A 23,041-nucleotide genomic window follows, 5' to 3' on the forward strand; every position below is an offset into this window, starting at 1 on the left:
AATTATAAGTCCCCATCTTTGTGGCATGAAGCATTGCCATGGTATACTCTTCTTGTATAGCTTCAGCGGAAATTGTGACGGTAGAGCGAGAAAATTGACTACTAATGGACCGTCAGACCAAGACGCTTAACTTTTTCATCAAACTCTCTCTAGAAGTTGATCTTCCCCCATGACCGCAACATCCTTCCTTAAATACAAGCAAGGCGGACGACACGAGCCAAACAAACAATTTAACGGTAGCCAGGCGGCCGACAGCGGCCAACTTTTGAAATTGGCAGGTATGGTTTCGGGGAGAATTATTATTACGGCAGAATGTTCCCCGAGGCCGGGGAGCGGCCTGAGCGGCCTGTATCTGTGTGTACGGAGTAAGGGTTCCTCAGTGGCCTAAACACTCAGGCCCTGGGAAGCGTCAACTCCACAGTTTAACAGGTGTTGACTAATTGGAGAGCGATCAACTATGAAGAAATCCCCTTCTAGCCCCGGCCGGGGAATCTAAGCCTACTTCAAAGAAAGAAGTTTCAGAAAGAATTGACGAAGGAGGAGAGAAGAAGACTAGGAGGCCCATACAGTACTGTATTCGAGACGAGCCTGATTAGGAAGAAATGAAGCCTCAGAACGCCTGGGTATCTTCAAAGCGAGGAGCGCTAAACTCAAAAGTTAGCCAGGATATGCGAAAGTCGGACCAAATCAAAAGTATTGGCTAAATGATTCAATACCCCTGGTACTTTTCCCGATCGGTCACGACTGTGATGGAACCAAGCCGTCATGGACCTGAGTCAGGGCCAATCTTACTTTACTTTAACAGGAAGCACCCTGCCATGTAAAGAAATCCCGAACTCTTTTTAGAGGCGGCCCAACCTCTGTATATCCCTCTCAAGAGTATTTGCTATCTGTGACAACTTCCCGATATCTTCTGTGTCCCAATACCTCCACATCCGTCCATCGCACCACACGTATCCGTCAAAACGCGCTTGAGTGCTACTTTGCCTCCAAGTCTCCTCGCCCAGTTGCGCAGAATGCGAGGCTCACTTCTGATTCCATTATGTGACTGGGTGGATACCCTGCTAACACGGCATGGAAGTTTTCGTTCAATACAACATTTCCGCTTGTATACTTCCAGTCTTTACATCACGAAGGAGCGTCTCAAAACTGATGAGCTGGAGGAACTTTTCATGGAGATCATGCGCCTAGAACACCTTCTTCGACAGTGGGTACAATTAAAGGAAAAGTATCAGCATCTTCGGGAGGGTGCACGGCTGAAGGAACACATGACGGATCAAAATCAATCGTTGGCAGTGAGAGCAGGTATTCAGCAAGCGGAGGGGTATATTCCTGACCGGCTTGAAGTACTGGAAGTCCCGCCTAGGGCATATTGGTATATTGAACGGGAGTTATACATGAAGGAAGCTTTGCTTCCAAAGGGTGCTTTCCTCAGAGCATACAATTTGTGGCGATCTAATCCAAAATGGTATCTCCATCCCGAGCTTGTCAACGACTGCGCTGGGAACGGAGGGTGTTGTGGCAGTGACTGTGGGTGCTGCGAAAAACGTGTGCAGGCTACAGAAAGACGGCGAGCAGCAGGCCACTGTACTATGGAGTGTGACTGTTGCGCGAGGCGTCGGGGTTTTCATTGTGTTACATTTGAGGAAAAAGAAAAGGCTATCGCATTGTACACAACGACCCTGGAAGATAAAACTCACCGTCGTCGAATGCAACGTGCATACTTCTTTGGTATCGACTCCGGCACCGCCGACCCCGCACCTCGGTGGATATAAGAATGTGAAGTCCTAGGACGCTGTGTAATCGCTAGAAATCGTCTTTGCTAATCAGTACTTTGTTTTAATTTTGACGAATCATGCTATATCTGTTACGATTCAACATGTTTGCTATGTGTTTGGTGCCTGATGTTGATGCCTGGTGTCTAAGGCATCAATTTACTATTTAGATAGCTCTCTCGCCATCTCTCCTTCTTCCTTCTTCCTCTCTCTCTCTCATGCTTAGTTACGTCGTGAATGCTACCACTTGGTGATTGATATCTACCTCGTGCCTGAGCGTAACAATATCATCTACTTCAACTTATGCAAGCAGAATGACCTAGAAAAGCTACGGTCGTTCCTATAATTCTGTCCAGTCCACTTGAGGCGAATATCTACCTTGTTCTTGACGTGAGGAGGTGCTTCGTAGAGTCGATGCAGCTGAAGCCCTTAGGAAAACCGGGATGCGTTTCTAATCAATTACTGTACGTCGGGCAAGAATCATACTGATTATGGAGATTCAATTGCTTCATACTGAAGGGCAGTCTGAACAAACCAGGAGCAAAATAATACGCCCAAGCAAAGTTACCCAAAGTCCCCACTTAGTTTCATGTGAAAATCCTTTAAAGATGTCGTTTTTAATCTAAATATGTATTGAGTGCTCGCAGAGAAACTCTAAGAATAGCAAACAGTGGGCTCCTACGAGACAGATACCACGAGCGAAGTTGAACTAGACACAGTCAGAAACCTTGCTCCTCCCAAACATTCGTAGCAATTATCTCCAAAACCGACTCGTCAAAGATTATATCTGCTTCCTTGGGAATGCTGGACTGGCGAAGAAAGAGCTTGTTGAAGTGGATGATAAGCGGCGGACCCGGGATGTAGATACGGTTGTTCTCCCCTTTGCTGATGGTAACCACCTGTGTGTGTTTGACCCTATCATCGACAAGCTCCCACATCTCCAGCACGATCTCGGGTGTGCTTCGACCAATCTTGATCGTGATGACCATTTGAACGTCCCCCCTGGATTCTTTAAGCCAGAACCTAGCATCGGACATTAACTTCGAAGGGGACTCTGAAAAGCCTGCCTCGACAACAAGCGAGGGCCACTTCTTCGATCGGGCTCGAGGAGGTCTCTTTGGCAGGAATTGGCAGTCGGGCTGTTTGGCAGAACCGTTGTCTGCAACGCACGAGGCGGATCCAAAAGTTTTAAGTGCGAGGTCGATACCCATTGGCATAAGAGAACGCAATAGGAATCTTTCGAACTCATGTGCAGCGACCTCATGTGCGCGAGAGACTGTCATTTTGACGAGAAGCAGGTATTGAGAGGAGTCGTAGGAATTCCAGCAACGAGAAAGGATTTTGTCGTCCTCGTGCGAGTCGAGGAAGGTACGACGGAAGGTCTGCTGCTTAACCCCCGTGAAGAGCACCCATTCACTGACGACAAAATCCTCTTGTTGGCAACATAATTCCATCTTCAAAGTATTCAGAAACTGGTCGATATCCCTATATGGATACCTTCTAATCGGTGGTCCTAGGTCAGCGAGAAAGCTACCATTAGAGCCCTCGGTACCTAGCTCAAGGGCTGTGTGCGATGCCATGAGGGACGGGATTATACACAGGCTCCTCTTTCTTGCGCTGGTGAGACGGACAAAAAAGTGTTCGCTTTGTTCTAGGGGGACATCAAAAGTCGATTGCTAGGACCACCGACGGCAACGTGACGTAGTCTTGTTATAATCTCAACGCAATGGCCGTCCAGGTGGTCCCCCTTGGTCCCCGGGAGGACGGCAAGCAGGATTTCTGAGTTATCATACTCAGTAAAATTCACCACAGAGGTGAAATTAGCAGCTTGACCTTACTTTTGGTCATTTGGAGAGCGAATGTTGGTTGTTTGGTCTAGTCACGGGCGAGGGGAGGGAGACTGAATGGTGAGAGACCGCTGCTGGACACTCCCAGCACGTCTTTTTATTTCATCCTTCGTCACTCTCCATATCGGCCGCTCGCGAAATCTTTCTCTGTGCTAAAAAGCGCAAATGCTCCTTTTGCCTGCGTACCCTGCACCTTCGAAGCTCTTCGGGTGAAGAATATTCAGGTGGGTGAACTGCCGCCTGAAGCCACCTGAAGCCCGCCTGAATAAAGCGGCGAGTCGCCCATGACCAAACGATGGGCGCTAGATGAGGTCGGCCATACTTTTGGCTGTTGTATGTTTTTGTTTTCAATCATTGATCATGCATTTTTGTTATTCGTTTGCATACGCTAAACACCCAGCATTGCCTTTGTCAATTTTTCCCTCCCCTTTCAGAAGCGATCCCCCATATGTATGTACATCGCACAGCAGACGTGTGTCTGATGACAACTTCCTAACAACAGCTTCCCGTAATTTCAAATTCCAGCCTTGGGTTCAAACCCTCTTTAATCAGAGAGAATGGGTCTCTTTCCACTCGCTGAGACTCTGGCCCTTAGGATCATAAAATGGTTTCTCTCCATAAATAGCCGTGCGCTTTCCCTCACGTTCTTCGACATTGTAACCCCCAGGAACAGCTCGATGAACGAGGACACGATTATCCCAGAATGCGACACTGTCGGGCTCCCACTTCCAGCGAACAGATAGGTCGTCCGCGGAATGGAGATGTTCCCGCAGGAAGTTTAAAGTATGTATTGCCTCTTGATTCTTCAATTCAGAGATATGGATCACAAAGCTGGGATTGTAGAAGAGGGACTTGAGGTTGGTAACCGGGTGAGTGCGGATCTGTGGTCAAGGATACATTAGCATTCAGGTTTCATTTGTCACTTGCCAATTGAAATTTGAATCGATACCAGTGGATGTTCGTTTCTGACTGGATACCGGAAGGTCTTCACATCGTTATTGACAGCATCTAGGAAATATTGCTGGTTCAGTAGGTCAGCAACTAGATTTCAGAAGCGATTGGTGCCTTAGAAAATAAAAGAAGCCTACATCCGAGCTATGAACAGCATGCAGTCCTTCAAATGTCTTCTGAAAAGTTGGGCTCAGCTTATCATACAGCGCTGTCTGGCTAGTAAAGATCGTATCGCCACCTGGTAGAAGATTAGACAGGAAAATGAGGAGGAACTTGCATAACATACCAAATTCTGGAGTCCTGACAACCCGTAGCAAAGTATATGCCGGAGGGTTGATTTCGAACGAATGGTCCGAGTGGTATTCTCCACTTCCAGTGCGCCCATATTGGCGGATATTACTGCTCTCATTTGTTAGCGCACTGCATGTGGTTGCGACCTATATTTGACCCATACCCCCCACGACCGAGGATGGCGACATGACGCGGATCGACTTGGTTTGGATCACGATCTTGCTGAGATGACTATCAGCGTCTCGGAATCCAGATGAGCAGAACTCTCGAATTTCAGATACATACAATGCCATAATGCTCGGTAAAGCCATGCTGCTGCTCCAGGGTAAGATCCTGGGCTCGGAAAAAGACAACACCCCGCTGTGCATCAAGTCAATGGGCAATCCCGTCTTTTCTTGAGAAATAAAACTACGGGAAAGAGATCAGGCTTACCTCAGCTACCAGGAGTGCTAGATCATCTTTCTGCTGGGGGGTGAGTTGACTCAGCTGGACTCCTACGATTTCTGTTCCAATGTACGAAGTCAGATGTTTGACTTGACGAGCTGCAGAAAGGAGAGACTTTTTCTCAGGATCTATCAGCAGAGAAAGCCCGATCCTTGCACTCGATCAGCGATATGATACATCGCCCATTATCATTAACAATGACTGGAAGTGTGCACCATATGATGGAACCAAACTCTGGCCCCACGCATCGCCAGGTCATCGTGCACCTCATCTTTGGTTTCCCGACAGTTCGCCTTTACTGGATCATTTTGGAAAGGAGTTTACACTACTGGACGTGGGAGCTGTGGAGGAGAATGTCCAGAACATACTTGCCGCCGCTCGTCACGTTGGAATGCCCTTGAAGAGGTTACAGCTGTCTGCGTCACTTGCTCGAACGAGGTATCCAGCGGAGCTTACGATAATTAGACCCGATCAGTACATTGCTTGGCAGGGATCTCTGCGATGAACCCGGATTGATGATAGATAAGATCCGAGGCGCATGATTGCCGTCTTCCTGCACGAGTTTGACTGAGGGGATTCGACTAGCATTAGACGTGTGCAATAGAGAGTAATTTATTTCTGTCTAGGCAGCTTCATGGATCAATCCTGTGAAAGTTTTGACCCAGAATTTGTCAAACTCCTAGCGACACGGTAGGAGATAAACGGAGGCATAGAAAAAGGTGTAAGGGCAACTAGTAGCAACTGCATAAAAGGGAAGGACATGGTATCGGCTCCCGCATCGCGAAATATTTCCCCTGATAGAGACGCAGAAAAGCATATTTGGGAAAGGGCTTCACCCGTCTGGGTGAAGACGATTGAGGTGGGTGAACTGCCCCCTGAAGCCTGCTGAAGCCCAAGTGCGTAAAGCGGCGAGCCGCCCACGACCGAATGGTGGGCGCTAGGTGAGTATCGCCATAGTATGGCTGTTGTATGTTTTTGTTTTCATTTTATCATTTTGTGATTCTGAGACAAGTATAATACTGTATCCTTGCTTTACTCTTCAGCTCCTTCAGGCCTCTTCACCTGAACGCCCTGAACACCCCTGAAGCGCTGACATGGACACCTCGGCTAAACTTTCCCTCCACCGTCCTTCCCACTCGTGTCCTAACTTCACTGCTCTGGGTGGCCTGAATTGATCCTCATCAGAGCTGACTACGGAAAATAGATTCACCGTGGCTATTGCAACCATCTGGTCTGGTCTTTTGGTTTTCTCTTCTCCACGGACGCAGTGAAGATTCTGACCAAAGAAGAGGCGCAGAAATTCATGGCTCGCTCTTATTGAAATAACCCAACAGAAATCGTGATGAGCATTCTGTGCCAATTTCTCGGAGTCGAGATCATCTCGGCATATCCAGAGGTCGTATGCACTTTACAGTGTGGTAGGCCTACCCATCACGGTTTCATGGCCTGAACCGTCCGCGGGCTGGTGGTCTACCAGACAGGGTGTAGGTTGTTTGCCATCCAGAGGCCATCATCTCGCAGTGACCCATCTTAACCTTAGCCCGGTCCCGAGCTCGGCTGGGGCCTGTACCTAGGGCTTATTGTGGCAAGCACATAGAAATTACACTAAACGCGGGCATAAAATTAAACATCGCGAAGCACGCTGGAAGGACATATATTCCATGGGATGATACAAGTCTGTTGACACGTAAACAACGCGGGCCGCACCCCTGCCACCCATCTTCTTCCAATTACCCTATCTCGATCAAAATGCGCTCATTTGACACAGAAATTAGTCGAAATCGTAGAAGAAATGTAGAGCTATCTATTGGGCAGCGCGTATCGATCCTAGCAAGCCTATCTGCCAAGCAATCCGTCACCAAAATTGCAGAGAATCATAACGTCTCACGCTAAACATTATACAACACGCGCGATCACTGGCAACGCGACCAATTTATCAAATCAAGGCCTCGCAAGGGTAGACCCCGTAAGTCTACCGGTCGCCAAAAACGATACATCTGTGAACTCGTGCGCAAACACCCTCGCTGGAGCTACAAAGCGATAATCGCCGATCTTGACGAATCGATATCGAAACGCACAGTTCAGCGCATTCTACGGTGATTCAACCTTCGCAAGTAAAAATCAAAGAAGCGAATCCACTGAATAGCTGATAATGCAAAATACTGCCGAAAATTGTGCCGTTAGTGGACGCGATTCAATCACTAGGAGGATATGATATTCTCTGATGAATGTAGTGCAATGTAGATCAAATTCACCGGTTCAAATTATCTTCCGATTCTAAGATAAGGCCTTGAGACCAGACCTTGTGAGCCTTACTACACATGAGCGCGATATATCGCTTATAGTATACGCTATAATTTGGGTTAGTAGTCGATCGGATCTAGTGGTTATAAAACGGGATCCTGATCCTCCTCGCGGCGGTTATTCAACGAATTCGTAGATCGAAGCATTCGAGCAGGATCTCTTATCGTTCTGCGAGCCTAATTTTATGTATTAGCAAGATAACGCACCGATTCACCGGTCGGTAGCTACTAAATACTAGTTTGAAAGGCATAGGATATACGTGATGGAATAGCCTCCACGTTTGCCTAATCTTAACCCAATCAAACCGGTTTAGAGCCAATTAAAACGCGAATTATTCAGGCAATATTCAAATTCGGCTAACGGGTGCAGGCGTAACGTTGACTGGATTGATTTTAGAGCTGCTTTGATCGATTCCTTCGCGGAACCATCTTAATCAGGATACGATTAATCGCTTAATCCTTAGTCAACAGCGTAGGATCAAAGAGGTTCTAGTAGCTAGGGGCTGTTATACCAAATATTATTCTAGGTGGATAGATTGGCCATCGATCTATGATATATCTTGATTTTGATTGATTTGGAAGCGTTTTAGAAGCGTAGGAACAAATCTGGTACGGTGGGTAGAGGCTAACTAATTAGGAAATCACCCGTGTCAACAGACTTTTGGCCTATCAGTGTATGCATAGTCACAAAAGCTTGACCTGGATCAATCCTAATTCTCACGAGGGAGATAACCCTGATTACTTAGTTCACGAGTAATCTCCAAGACGGAGTTCCTACAAACTTGAGTGTCAGCACGAGCACGTTTTTGTCCTAGTCCTCCATTATTATGCCAGATAGATTGTTCTACAAACCTCAGGCGAGTATTTGCTGAACGGGGACGTAGAGCAAATATGTTGGTAACAATTCAGAACCCCAGGACTTGAACTGGTATCTGCCTCACAGAATCTGATGAAACGAACAGATGATTAAGATATAACCTCTTTATTGCGTACTTTGACCTACCCATTTGTGAACCCCTGGGTTTTCGGGGGCTTCGTAGCGTCATTCTTTAGAGCATGGTTGCTGAGGCCAGAGGGGGAGGTCTCAGATCCACCACTTCCGGCTCCGCTGGGCGCGGCGCTACTAGTACCAAATAAATTGACTCTAGCAGGTGGTGATGAGACTCCAGACTTAGGTTGTGATGGAGACGGAGAAAGGCTTTTGCCAAACAAACTAGAGCCACCAGGTGTCACATTATTAAATGCAAATCCCTTGGGTGTTGCCCCGCCCTGCCCCGTGGGGGCCGCAAAAGGTGAACTGGGTGGATACTTGGATGGTTGTGAACTAGGAGCTGGAGCTGCAGACCCGACTGCTTGTGGTTGAATAGTTAGAGACCTGTGGCTTGGAAATCCTGTGTTGGAATGGTCACTGACAGATAGCGGTTGGAACCATCTTCCCGCTCGGTGGAGGGCCGCACAGAGAACTCTGTGCAAACTGGGTCTTCTGGTCTGTCACAGGAGGTAGGCCTTGGGCGGTGTTCTTCGCTGGTGTCTGTTGGGCGTCTTTGAACTATAAGCAAAGTGCTGGCAAAGAGTATATCTAGCTTCACGGGAGCTTACTTCTCTGCGAGACGTATACTTTGAAACGCGGAGCTTGAGTTTGTGGAGTTGGTAGTCCTAAGGGAAATTTGCATTGGTCAGCGGTTTTTCAGTCTTTGACTCCATTCCCAGGAGGAAACAAGTTACCCAAGATAGGGGGCTTTGGTAATGAAACTTCCTCCTGTTTGTAGGCATCAAGTGTCTGTCTGCCCCTTCGTAGCTTGTCAAGTTCTTCGTTGAGGCGTGTCCTCTCCTTCTGGGTCTCAGAAGGCTCAGTTGCAATTCTCTGAATCTGCTCATCATCCATGTCTACAACAGTTTGACTGGAGAAAACATTTTCTAGAGGGAAAAGGAGACAATTCTCGATTGCAAGGATGGCAACGTTTTCGACGAAGGTTATGATTGTTGTCTAGATGAGGGGTTAGCACTAGTTAAGCTTCTGTCAAAAGTACTCGCAATAACTCACGTCGTAGTACGCTTGCATTTGATCAATAATCTGCTCGGCACCAAACTCGTCGCTGGATGAGTGTAGTTTGTCCGCAGCCTGCTTCAAATGCTCGTAGTTGACTGTTTTTGGCTCCATGAAATAGCCAGCTGGAACCATACCGAGACTTTCCGTCAAAGCGGCGAGCTGGCGCGTTTTCCGTGACTCTTGAATTTTGGAGAGGAACAAGTCTCCCACAGGAAGCGGATGGCCGCGGTTGTAGTAGGAGCTAATCTCTTCGAGCTTCACCATCAGTCTCTCCTTCATTTTCTCCAGTCTAGGTGAAATGATATGCCGCATAATAGAGACACGGGTGTGATCGTCGATAAGATACTTCAGTACAAGTTGAACGAAGTACTCCACTGAGTTCCACACATTTAAGATATGAGCTTCAGCGATCTTCTTCCAAGGCTGGCACTGGTCTCTGAATAGGCTTCCAACAAGAAGCTGATTTGCATTTCCAGGTAGCTCAATCCCTCGACTTTCGCGCGCTTGATATTTTATTTCTTCTTTCAATGACTCTCGCGTGATGTACTTCGGAGTCCAGTTATCCATATATGGCTTTGATATCTCTTGCAGTACGTCAGAAGGAGGTTGCGAAGATAGGTGTATAATCCGCCGACTTCCGCGGATAGTCATCGCGTGGGCGAAGCACTCGTTAAGCTCACGAACAATAGCTCTAAGACGACGGAAAGGGAATTCCTTATTGTTCGCTGTATGATGTTTGTAGCCGCCGAAGAACTTATCAACATACGACCCATTCAATGCCTGATTAGTAATGCGCGCGAATTTGCTGCTGATATCAATAAGAAATCGACGTTGCTCCTGGACACTTGCTCGGGATGTACCCATTGTAGCGAGTGCTCGCTCGTTGCGAAAGATCTTGTCTTGTATGTCGACGATGAGGCCAGGAAGATTTCGACGAATGTGTGAAAGTAGGATGGTGCTGAGACGATACCTAAGACTTTCGATAGCCACTTGCTCGCGAGGAAGGGAAGCCCATCGGCCTCTTTCGAAGAAGTCTTTCTCTTGAGCGTCACGTGCATCATCTGAAAGATTCGCCGTCTCAAAAGAGCGGTTGCGCAAAACGTGCCACCCAAGCTGCAATCTGACCTTCTCATTCCCGACGAGCTGCAAATAGTACTCTTCGTCATCTGACCCAGCCCCAGGGATGTCAGGCTGGGTAACAATTCCCAAGACTCTCTCGTACTTAGGATCAAACTTTTGTGCGATATCCAACACTTTCTGGATATGAAAGTCATTTCGTGCGCTGATCACGGCCAGGATGATAGTGCGAGGGCTCTCCATGTAACTTTCTGTGAGACTTTGCACTATGTTCATTCCCGACTCGCCCTGATCACTGCTTGTGGAGTAATAAAGTCCTGGAAGATCGACCAGAGTTAATTCTGGTCGATCGGGACCGGAAATTTCGACTTTCAGCACATCATCGCTAAAGCCAGAGTTTGAGGCAAGGTTCTCGATGCTTGATAGTCCTATGCATTCTTTCGCAGATTCAATTAGAGCGGGAAGGTCTTCACCAGAAGAAAATGACTCCGAAGTAAAGGCACGGAGCTTTTCCCGCACTTGAGCATCCTCTCTAGAGTTTCCTGGCTCGATAGATACCTTGATTCTGTTATGAGAGTGCCGGCGAAGAACAATCTCCGTCGCAAACCGAGTGCAAACATTACTCTTGGCCGGGAAGCGCACTCTTGAGATAGCTTCCAGAACTGAGCTTTTCCCACTGGACTGGTTTCCGCACACAACGATCTGAGGGAGCTCCACCAGGCTCCCAACACCGATGGTCCGCAGCTCATCGATCTTGTCCAAGAGATCCGACTGTTCACCTTTCAGCTGATTGAGAACATTCTCATCGAGTGAGGAAGACATAATGAGAAATCTTCACATAAAAGTATGCGAATTCAAGAGAAGCAAAGACTTGCCGTAGATTAGAAGCGTTTACTTAGCTGCAGGGGAAATAAACCGAAAGAATAGGCGCAGAGATAGGGGCGAGACACGCGATTTATAGGCAAACATAGTATCCACATTACTGAATGCTGGGGCTCCTACAACGAGCGCATCAGATGCATTAGCCCTATCTGCTAACGTGAAGCAAGTCTACGAGGCGCTGTACATGCAGTGTCCGCCCGTGGTGGCGCTTTAGTTCAGACACCATTGGGTAAGCGCCTCCTCTCCGTACTTATGCTTGCATTAGTCCTTTACTAGAGATGCATCCCTACCCGCCGGGGCCTGTGTACAGGGGAAGTTGATTTCCTTTACTTCCGGTGGAAGCCTCATTCCCGCTTTGGTCCCAGCTCGAACTTACCGCCTCCCTAATTCGGCCCAAAGGGTGGGATTCTTGGCACCTACCAGACTGCATCAGGATGCCTTACCCCTGACTAGCATCTCCAATGGACCCATATTCCGTGATTCCCCGAACTCCAGATTGCTAACGGCGCCTGCTGGGCCATTGCTATTGGTTATTGAACTCCTTAAAACGCACTTTGCACTGCTGAGTGCTGCATGATGGACTCATGATAGAACAGCTAGCTAAAGAGTTATGCGTTATTGATAGAGCGACATTAGCTCGTGGCGCAACCTTTGCGATGAACCAGGATAAATGCGGAAGCCTTGTGATCACGGGTAGAACCCAGGCGTACTTGACCATCCGAATCAACCTTCCACTGCTTGATTCCTCTATCTAATAGTTAAGCCGATTTTGTTCTCTCTTAATTGATCATTCTTCACCCTGACGATTCCAGTGATGCTTCTAACTATACACACAATTAACACCATCCATCACAAAACGTAAATCCATCAACATTTTTAAGAGGTACTAACTCATCAAAGATACAAAGTACACGCCTGTAGTCTTTTTTAGTTCTCGAGAGAACGGCACGTAAGATTTCTGAGTTGTCCTGGTCGTCGAAATTCACAATGAAGGTAAATTTTGCGGCTTGATCCTTGCTCTTGGTCATTGTGAGGATGAATATTGATCGTTGGGCCAGCTGGAAGACGAGGTGGAGAGGGAAGGCTGAATGGCGGGAGCCCGCTGCTAGACGCTCCCAGCGCGGACTTATAATTCATCCATCATCGCTCTCCATGCCAGCCGCTTCTCGAAATCTTTCCCTGTGCCAAATGTGCAAATGCGCCTTTTGCCAGCCTGCCCTACACCCTAGGTAGTCCTTGGGTGAAGAATATTCAGGTGGGCGAATTGCCCCCGAAAGCCGGATGTCTCCCTCACTGGTTCCATATATATATTTCGCTGATGTCGGATATGAATAGTGCAGGTGTGGAAGTACGTGTTCGGTCGCTTGGCTAGAGGGCCGTCATTATTTTACGCTTCGCCTAGTAGTTGCAGTCTCTCAGTATCAACTCCAGTCTAGCCTCGTCGTAGGTGGCTTTCCTTTTCTCCTTCATCGTTCGTTGTACAGCTGGTGTCATCAAGATGGCTTGATGTTCACATAGAAATTAGAATTATTGCTTGTTATGTATCTGTAGTAGCCGTTGAGAGGAAAATATCCTTCGGGGGTGTCTGACGCCTCGGATATGATAGCAGTCTTTTGGATATTACAGTAGTTATAGTGATTACTCCGACTAAAAGACCTAATAAGACTATCCAATAATGTAACAAGCTTACAGGAGATGCACCCACTTGTGTTAGGTGGAGAGAAAAATACACAGAGGTTCTGAAAGCACATCGAAATACAGTACCTAACTGTCTGCAAGGGTCCGTAATAAATGGTAACTTATGAAAGGGACCGGTTAAGTCGACCGAGCGCAGGAAATGTTGTTCAGTTGAATGGCGACCACGCTACAGAGTAGATGGATAAATATTCGCCTCCTTCCAGAAATGTCTGACTGATATATGTATTATCTAATTGCGTCCTCTCTTTCTCGTTCTCGGACCTAACGCCAAGGTCATAGTTACTTCTTGTAGGCCATGCGATGACCAAGATACACAGACAATTCATTCATCATACATCGCCTACTGCTGCTAGGCTACTAGTTACAGTGGTTTTCATAACTAAGTCTGGTGATGACATAATAGGCTGCCGTTCAAATAATCTCTCCATTTCCTGCCTCACCCGCTCGAAATTTATGCTTTTAAGCTAGTAGATAGATTCACATGTCCAATATTGAATGAAACCTATATTCAAATAATCTGAAGACTCTCCTTTGGTCGATTAGAGACCAGTAGAGCTCGGACTGAGAGCGGAAAATGAGGCGGTATAGTGAGGATGGACGAAGACTTATGGAACACCACTGTACACCCCCTTAGATTTCTACTCTGTCATGCGTGTGCATGTACTATTTGCCTCGAATAATTTGTTATCTCTGCTCATTCTACCAGCTAATTTCCTTGAACCTGGAGACTAGAATTCTGATGTCAAAAAAAAAACCAAATATCAAGGTTTCTCTCTCTACCCATGTAAAAAGCCTTATACTTGATAAGTTGTAGACCAAAAAAAGATTTCAGAAGTGATTTCTATCGCCCAACGAGGGGGTCGAACCCTCAACCGCCAGATTATTCTAGAATTAGACATGAGAACATGGCTAATCTGTAAAAGTCTGGCACTCTGCCAATTGAGTTAGCTGGGCTTGTGATGTCAGACAGTCGGAAGTGAGATAATATACCCTCATCTCATTTAGTCTCTTAATAATCATCTGTGGTGTACTCCGTGGAGTATTCAGGTAGAGCCAGGCATGCGAAGGCTCCTAAAAAACATCAGATGGAAAACATCTGAGATCGGATAAGATCAAACGAGCAAACAATCAAAGGGAAAGGGAATTCAAGAAAAGGTAAACAAACGTTTGTTTGACAATCTGATTCACCTTGTCTCTTTTCGTCTCCCTGCGGACATGATGAGCTTGACATCATGCAAACATTTCACCGACTCCGATTGACGCCTTCATTCGCGCAAACTCGGCGATGCGCGCGCCCTGGTCTCCGATCACCCACACCTCTTTTCCCTTCAAATCGTCTGATTCGCCTTGCAGCGACCGTGTCAATTCCTCGAAAACTCGATCTCCCAGCGCTTGACAAAAAATGGCAAACAAAATGGGAGTCCACGGGCGCGTCATCAAGACCGACCTTGGAGACGAGCTCAGAACCCAAGCCCAAGTCCTACGTCCTTTCGATGTTTCCATACCCCTCTGGTACACTGCACATGGGCCATCTTCGAGTGTACACGATATCTGACGTGATATCGCGGTACTACAAGATGCGCGGCCATGATGTCTTACACCCCATGGGGTGGGATGCGTTCGGACTGCCAGCAGAGAATGCTGCGATCGAGCGTGGCGTGGATCCAGCGGCTTGGACGAAGCAGAATATCACGAAGATGAAGGAGCAGTTGAGATGTATCTCGGCTTCGTTTGACTGGGACAGGGTGAGTGGAAATTCGAGAGTTGCGACCGGTCGCGTGCGAGTGAGGTGACTGACTGGGGGGCAATCACATAGGAACTGGCAACCTGCGCACCCGAATTTTACGAGCAAACACAGCGGATTTTCCTGATGCTATATGAGAAGGGATTGGCATACCAGGCTGAGGCCTTGGTCAACTATGACCCCGTTGACAAGACTGTGCTGGCAAACGAACAAGTGGACGCGAATGGATTCTCATGGCGATCAGGCGCGAAGGTTGAGAAGTTGAACTTGAAACAGTGGTTCTTCCGTATCACCGAGTTCAAAGAAGCTTTGTTGAAAGATCTTGACTCACTTTCTGGGGGCTGGCCGGAGCGTGTTTTGTCCATGCAACGGAACTGGCTTGGGAAATCACATGGAGCAAACGTCACCTTCCCAGTCACTGTTGGCGGAGATGGCCAGGAAGTCACCGTATTTACGACCCGTCCGGACACCCTGTATGGCGTTGAGTACCTTGCACTGTCGCTGGATCATCCCATTGTCGCCAAGGCTGCTGAGAAGGACGCAGCACTTCGCAAATTCTTGGACGAAGCCTCATCGCTGCCGGCGGATTCGAAGGCCGGTTATCGCCTGAATGATGTGTTTGCATCGCATCCCCTGCGATTGATTGACAATGAAAGTCCGCATGTTCAGAGGAAGCTGCCCATCTTTGTGGCACCGTATGTCCTGAGTGACTACGGAGAGGGGGCTGTGATGGCTGTCCCTGGTCACGACACTAGAGACATGGCTTTCTTCAAAGAAAATGTCAACCCCGAGTACATCCCCATTGTCATTGAACAAGAATCCTCGGAAAATGCAACGAGCGACAGCACTGTATCTGCCAAGGACGCCAAAGCTTTCACCCAGGATGGTTTCTTGACTTCCCGCTGCGGAAAATATCAAGGTCTGCACTCGAAGGAGGCTGCAAAGCAGATCGTGGCCGACTTGGAAAAGGTCGGAAACGCCAAATTTGTCGAGTCCTGGCGACTTCGAGACTGGCTGATCAGCCGGCAGAGATATTGGGGAGCACCTATTCCGATCATCCACTGTGGTAACTGTGGTCCTGTTCCAGTACCTGCGAAAGACCTGCCCGTCAAACTGCCCAAGATTGAAGGAGAATGGCTGAAGGGCAAGAAGGGCAACCCACTTGAATCGTCCGAGAAATGGCTTCACACCAATTGTCCCAGCTGTGGCGGTCCTGCAAAGCGCGACACAGATACCATGGATACCTTTGTGGATTCATCTTGGTATTATTTGCGCTTCTTGGACCCTGCGAACAAGGGTGCTCCATTTTCGCCTTCTGTTGCACGGCCGGTAGATGTGTATATCGGTGGTGTGGAGCATGCTATCTTGCATTTGCTGTACGCTCGATTCATTTACAAGTTCCTTGCTCAGTCGGATCTGTTCCCAGCCATCTCTCACTCTGATGAAACTCCGGCCGAGCCTTTCAAGACTCTTTTGTCACAGGGCATGGTCCACGGCAAGACTTTCACGGAGCCTTCCACCGGCCGATTCTTGCTCCCGTCGGAAGTGGACTTGTCCAGCCCCGACAAGCCTTTGATCAGAGGCACCACAATCACGCCCAATGTATCCTTCGAGAAAATGTCCAAGAGCAAGTACAACGGTGTTGACCCCACTGTCTGCGCGAGCAAATATGGCGCAGATGCCACCCGTGCTCATATCCTCTTCTCTGCACCAGTCAGCGAAGTCCTAGAATGGGACGAGACCAAGATCGTCGGCGTGGAGCGCTGGTTCGGTCGACTTTGGAAGCTCGTCCACGACACACAGCAAACTCTGACTGACGCATCCTTCGCGATCAATGCGGTCGATCTGGAGACTTCCAACGGCCACGTCGTGTCCCTTCCACCTTCACTCCAGGACCTGAGCGACTCCGACGCAGATGCAGTCCTGGCAACGCACAACATCATATCATCCGTGTCATCGTGCATCGAGACAAACCCCTACGGTCTGAACACCGTCATATCAGACCTCATCAAGCTGACCAACGCCTTGTCATCGGCTCCACCATCCTCCCCTCTCGCCCTTTACCTATCAATCTCCTCTCTCCTCCGTCTCCTCTCCCCAATCGCACCAGCTCTTGCATCCGAGTCCTGGGAGATTCTCCACGAGTCCCTCGTCAAGAACATGGATCCCTCAACCCCAGTACCATCAATTCTCTCCGCCCCATGGCCAACTCCACTCCTCACCACAGAACAAGCAGAGGCCCTCTCTGCCCGCGGGGGCCAAACCGTCGCAGTCCAGATCAATGGAAAACTGCGTTGCGCCGTGACTATCCCGCGCATGGACTCGTCAATCACCACTCCCTCCCACGGTAAAGCCCCATCGCAGGAAGAACAAGACTGGATTATCAGTCGAGTCTTGGAAACCGCCGAAGGCAAACTGTGGCTCCAGGAGAAGAATGACTGGGAGAAGCGGCGACGCGTTATCGTCGTCAAGGGTGGGAAACTGGTGAATGTCGTGTTCTAGGTTCCCTTTTCTTTGTGTTGCATGGCATGGCGTGGCATGGCATTGCTCTGCACCGAGTTTGCATCGCATTTTCATTGCTCGGGGTTGTATGTGGGTAGCTCTCCGTTGAAAGACCTGACTTGTATTTTTACTGTTTAAATAGATCTGTACAATAGATAAGAAAATCCATCTTCTACCAAACTGTACCAAAGAGGCAAGTCAATCATAGCAAACAAAGGCTATCACCATGTTTCAGGTCAAACAATCACCCCCCGCCCCCTCTGATGGCCTAGTTGGTATCCACCATGAATTGGTGAACCATTGGTGTGCCCTGGAGGAGTGGGCAAACAAAAGAAGAAAAAAATACTGGGCCAGTGTTGATGCTTCGAGCTCAACGGACGGCCGGGCACACCGCTAGGCCGGGGGGGGGAGGGGGTTATTTTTTGGTAGTGTTGTTTTTTCTAATAGTTTTCTTTCTTAGAGCTTTATACTATACTAATATAATGCTTTAATAACATTTTGATAGTGTTAGGAGGTATAAGGGGGTGATTTATATAGGGTGCGGCAGTGCGGTGGGATGGCGATGCACTAACATGGGGATGTATATAGGGAACACCAAGGTTGGAGGTTCGATTCATGTATGCGGACAATTTATCAATCCTGAACAAAGAAATGATCACCTCTCATATTCCACTATGTCCTCAAAAGATAAACTTTGTATTGCGATACTTCTTACCCGATTAGAAATGGTTCGAGTCAGTCAACAAAGGACCGAATCCTGAAACATGGCAATTTCTGCTCGAGTAGCGCAATTTTTTCGAGGTCAGTTCTGGACAGCTAGATGCGCCTGATCTAATGGCCTTACTCATAGTCGTGGACCGGACCTGTCACTGGTTTGACTTTTTGGGAAGCTGTATGAAACAGAGTATTTTCAGTGTCTCCTACCAGTTATCTCGACGCTATTGTGGGATAAATAACTTGCGCTTTGCGGCGGAAATATGATGAGAGATCAGACAGGAGGTCTAGCTAGATACACTTCTCTTCTGAAAGATCTTCCCGAATATCTTTTGAACCGTCCTCCCAGATAGCTGAAGCAACATTTTTCGAGTCATCTTTCGAAATATGGTCATTACGATGATTTTGTCTCCTCAATCTTCGATAGACATTATAAAGTAGTTTTACCGATTGATTCTTTCTCGTTCATTCTATGCTTCTGGTAATGTCTACTATATACGCATTTTGTCGGGGCCCGCTACCCCGTACGATTTCCAAATTGCAAATCATTGATTCATTGATTCATTGATTGGGAGTGAGAACTCTGAAGCCCCTGTCTCTGTCTATTGCATGGAGTTTCCTCAGGTATTTGCCCATTCCAAAGGTTTTAAGAGCTTCTTGCAGAAAGTGGAATATCCCTAAAGGATATAACCGAAAGTTCTTGCATCAGTGGAACTGATGGTGTGTACCGATTGAAGCCTTCCTCCAATACTAGACCATGTAGATGCAAACATTTAAGTAGATCTGAATCTATACGGGTCTCATAGTGTTAGTATGCCCTTTTATTGTATAATGGTGTTAGCAGTCTTACAGTCATTGACCGTTCTAGTTGACTACATATACTTCCAAGCTTCAAAACTTAGCATCTCCTTCGTTGAAGGCTCAAATAGTGGTCATGGATTGTGATAACAAAATAACTGGAAAACCTGGTAAATAAAGGCCGAGGCTAATAGTGCCCCAACTTGCGCTTTCGCACGACACACTATTCTATTTTCGAATACAGTGGAGAACAGGTACCACGATTACTTCTCTCGACCCATAGTTACCAGTGACGTATTACGCTTTGACACCCAAACTCCCAACCCAATTAAGGTTAACCGCGTCCCCAATTTCCCAATAATCTTTACCCCGCCCCTTACCGAACTGACATCACCCCCAGAAAAGCAAGCAACGTGTTTCCAGCTCTCCTCCAACAAGATTAATCGTTCCAAAAGTCTTTCGCCGGTCGGGTCTCGCAACCATACTAGACCCAAAGCGGGTTTAGATCTACTATCCCCGCCTAATCGGGCATCAGGGTTCTCCATCCAAAAGACCCTGGAGCGCTTGATAGCCGCAGCGCTGGCCTGTGCATCGACTGGGCGTTTCTCCTGCTCCACCCAAACATCAACATGAGTGCGAATATTTTTGTTACTGGGGCATGTGGTTATATGTATGTTTTCTATCTTATGGGTGTCATTTCCGAGCTAATTTGTTTGTATACAGCGGAGGATCTATTGTCGCTGAATTTTCACGCCACAAGGGTGGTCTTCTTGAGACGGCCAAAATTCATGCTGCAGTCCGGTCGGATGAGCAAGCTGAGAGTTTGTCGATGTTAGATGTTAGCGTTGTCAAAATTGATCTTAGCAATCCATATGCACTGGCTGGGTATATGATTCGCAATGACGGTGAGTTGAGGATGTAATTTGGATGGTTTATTACTCTGCTAATGCTTCGTCGATCCAGTTAGCATCGTCATTCATACTGCCACCTCAATAGACGCAGAGGTGACTCAAAATCTTATAACGGCGCTGAAGAAGCGTCGTGAAGCTAATGGTAAAAAAGCGTTTTTCATTCACGTAAGACCGTCACGATTCTATTGGGTATATGCGGCCATTGCTGACTCTGTGTATAGACTTCCGCGCTATCGGCTTTCGATGACAACACCGGTTGGCCATTTGGGGAAGTAAGAGATATTGACCCAGTCTATTTTCTCGAGAAACAATGTACGGACTCGTACATTGTCAGGCAGGTAGTCTCTATCACTCTCCTCATGTTGACTTAAGAAGTCCTTCTAATCAATGGAATAGGTTGACGTTCTCGTCGCCGAACAAACACAAGCAGCCGGCCTAACAGGCCTGATAGTCATGCCTCCAACACTTCGTGAGTTAACTACAAACTCAATATGGAACTCATCTAACAACGACAAAGATGGACGAGGCAGTGGAACCTGGAACCGATTATCACCACAAATCCCCGCCCTCGTCAAAGCTGCAATCAAAAATAAACAGGTATACAAATTCCCAAAAGACAAAGTAAGTCCCCCAAGATAATATCGGCGGTGACACGAAAAAAGTTTCACATATTGAATTCATACTAATTCCCTCGGCAGGAAGTCGTCTTAACACACATCTCCGACCTGACAACCTTCTACGCACAATTAACCGAAGCAATCCTTCAAAAAAGAGCCCTCCCCGCGTGTCAATCAGGGTACTACTTCACCGTGTCCCACTCCGTCCGGTGGTGGGATATCCTCGACCGATTAGCAGCAGCAATGCACGCACGCGTACTCGTAGACGAACCAACAACCAAAATATGGCCGAGCGACGCGTTCGCAGCAGAGTCACTCGGTGTCCCGGTGAATTTTGCGCACAGCATATGGGATTCAAGGTATGTCAGCCCCAGCCTCCCCCATTAGCTCGGGCTACCGATCACCAAGCCTTGAGAAGGTTAATGCTAATTTTGCGATTCTGTAGTCCGAAAGTCGTTTGCGTGAACAAAGATCTAATCGGCTGGAAGCCTATCTGGAATAGCGAGCGATTACTGGAGAGCATGGACGAGGAGATTAATGACTTCCTCGAGTTGGGAATGCCTACAAGTAGTCTCCTGGCTTCTTTGGGGCCTGAAGCAAGGAGGTGAGGCTGGGAGTGGGAGGCAGGAGAGCCAGCAGCACAATAGAACTTTGGTTCAACAAAATACGATGACGAACACAACCTTTACGAATATGATGAGGTTTTCAGAACTGACATGAATGTATGTAGTGTAACTAATATTTTGTGGAGAAACCAGCCATTCCGATTTTTACAGCTAGCGCATCGACCAGCTATCATATCATGCTCCACGGTGTCCGAATGTCACGCGCCACCCGCGCAAGAAAACCAGCTTGACCAGGGAGTAATCAGCAACTTGTACGAAGCAAATTATGAGGTTTGAGGACTGTACGTGTCGCAGGGCGAGAGATTTCCTGTTAGAACAAACCGACGGCAGTAGTACAGCAGATGAGTACTTGTGTGCGTGTAGTGCGTGGAAAGGAACGATGTGCAATCGCCCCGAGGTCAAGTCAGGGTTCGCCTGTACACGAGTGATGAAGAGGGCAAGATCTACCTCACGCGCGAGATGTTCGCAGAGCATATTTGCAGAAGGCTTATGACTTGCCCCGACCATAACGTGAAGTGACAATCACTAATCTTCTGTTAGTGTGAGAGTATGTGGCCGAGAGAGAAGTGAGATATCATACCTTGATGGCCTCCATACATTTGACTGGTAGGTGACACCCATAGTCCTTTGCACACTCTCATTCTAGCCCCGCATTCTCTTTACACTCCAACTGGCGGAAAATACAAACAGTGAGCTGACCAAGACTCTCTTCGACTGCGGAGAAAGAAGGATTCAATACATCCTGCTTGATTCCTCCCACCTACGCGGTACGCACTGTGGTAAGAGCTAAAAAGTAGAAGGCTGGACAGGCATCGTCAAAGTCTTTAAACCCCGAGGTCCGCAATGAGGGGAGCCAGAAGGTGGAAGTTGGAGATCTGTCAAGCCCAGGATGCAAGCTGTGTCGTAAGGCCCAACCCAGCTCTGCAAAGCCCACAGTCGGTGATGCTTGACACAAAAAAAAAAAAAAAAACAGAGGCATCGAAGCTTCGTAGCAATCCTCACATAAGTCCTCTCCGAAAAATTTAGGGAATGCAGACCGGCATGAAAAACGGATTTAGTAGGAAAACCCAACAGTAGCGCCCGAATTTGCAGTCCCAGCAACGACAACAAGTCTTGATGTATTACTTGCGGAAACTCCCCGCAAAATCAGTGTCAACCGTGGGCCGCTGGTGAGTCCCACGACGACATCTCGTGGTTGCCACGACTGAACCAAGCTGGACAGTGTGTTACCCATCACCACACGAGACAGGGTTGAGAGAGATGAGGTTGGTAGGGTCGACAAACCCAGAGCGATAAGGCTTGTCAAAGCCAGTTTCCAAGATGGACAGTCATATTTCTCAGTTCGAATTTCGGCAACGAAACCAAAACCCCTGCTGGTGTGGCTGTTGGACTGGTCTCTCACAGTCACTGTTCGAGCAGCAGAAGACAGGATTTGTCACAGGTGTTCCAAGGCGGCATTTGATTGCTCTGGTAGGCAGTGGAAGGCTGTGCGGAGGGTGAGTGCGTGGGCGTCAGCTCTCCAAGAGAGACAAACGTTCCCGACGAAGGGAAATCGGCGTAGGTGACTGCAAACATGACAACAAAGCCCGCCTCCATAAAGGCTTTGCTGACCGGTTGCCACTATCAGGGCGCGGTATGTCTAATTCAATGTAGACATCACGTTGTTCGATTCCCTTTATTGACAGCTCCGTGGATGATTCGTCATTGGATAGAATTTGTAGACGATTCCACAGTTCATTTGCAGAAGGCGGGCAGAAGATGGAGGAGTATTTCAATATATCTCATCGGTTGCACGATCGGTCCATACGGAC

General features: G+C 47.8%; 5 protein-coding genes across 5 annotated transcripts; 2 read left to right on the top strand and 3 right to left on the bottom strand.

Annotated features, from left to right (window-relative positions):
* Positions 1 to 2,494: 2,494 nt before the first annotated feature.
* On the bottom strand, positions 2,495 to 3,355 carry N7473_013414 (uncharacterized protein; the record flags this gene model as incomplete). The annotated part of the gene is made up of 1 exon (XM_057159353.1): positions 2,495 to 3,355. One exon carries the CDS (start codon positions 3,353 to 3,355, stop codon positions 2,495 to 2,497), a length of 861 nt encoding a protein of 286 aa, XP_057002089.1.
* An 815-nt stretch (positions 3,356 to 4,170) lies between these two features.
* On the bottom strand, positions 4,171 to 5,615 carry N7473_013415 (TauD/TfdA dioxygenase family protein; the record flags this gene model as incomplete). The annotated part of the gene is made up of 8 exons (XM_057159354.1): positions 4,171 to 4,503; positions 4,572 to 4,643; positions 4,711 to 4,811; positions 4,860 to 4,972; positions 5,028 to 5,086; positions 5,150 to 5,224; positions 5,297 to 5,459; positions 5,608 to 5,615. The coding sequence occupies 8 exons, from the start codon at positions 5,613 to 5,615 to the stop codon at positions 4,171 to 4,173; spliced, it is 924 nt and encodes a 307-aa protein (XP_057002090.1).
* A 2,995-nt stretch (positions 5,616 to 8,610) lies between these two features.
* Positions 8,611 to 11,560, bottom strand: N7473_013416 (uncharacterized protein; the record flags this gene model as incomplete). Its single annotated transcript, XM_057159355.1, has 5 exons — positions 8,611 to 8,960; positions 9,025 to 9,160; positions 9,211 to 9,267; positions 9,311 to 9,598; positions 9,656 to 11,560. 5 exons carry the CDS (start codon positions 11,558 to 11,560, stop codon positions 8,611 to 8,613), a joined length of 2,736 nt encoding a protein of 911 aa, XP_057002091.1.
* A 2,990-nt stretch (positions 11,561 to 14,550) lies between these two features.
* N7473_013417 (leucine--tRNA ligase NAM2) lies at positions 14,551 to 17,564 on the top strand (the record flags this gene model as incomplete). Its single annotated transcript, XM_057159356.1, has 2 exons — positions 14,551 to 15,063; positions 15,135 to 17,564. 2 exons carry the CDS (start codon positions 14,551 to 14,553, stop codon positions 17,562 to 17,564), a joined length of 2,943 nt encoding a protein of 980 aa, XP_057002092.1.
* A 2,141-nt stretch (positions 17,565 to 19,705) lies between these two features.
* On the top strand, positions 19,706 to 21,212 carry N7473_013418 (NAD-dependent epimerase/dehydratase family protein; the record flags this gene model as incomplete). Its single annotated transcript, XM_057159357.1, has 8 exons — positions 19,706 to 19,746; positions 19,800 to 19,981; positions 20,040 to 20,152; positions 20,209 to 20,325; positions 20,384 to 20,456; positions 20,505 to 20,608; positions 20,686 to 20,963; positions 21,050 to 21,212. The coding sequence occupies 8 exons, from the start codon at positions 19,706 to 19,708 to the stop codon at positions 21,210 to 21,212; spliced, it is 1,071 nt and encodes a 356-aa protein (XP_057002093.1).
* Positions 21,213 to 23,041: the final 1,829 nt, after the last annotated feature.

This window comes from Penicillium subrubescens (genome assembly GCF_028828155.1).
Source record: "Penicillium subrubescens strain IBT 31985 chromosome Unknown utg000014l_segment0_segment0, whole genome shotgun sequence".
NCBI lineage: Eukaryota > Fungi > Ascomycota > Eurotiomycetes > Eurotiales > Aspergillaceae > Penicillium > Penicillium subrubescens.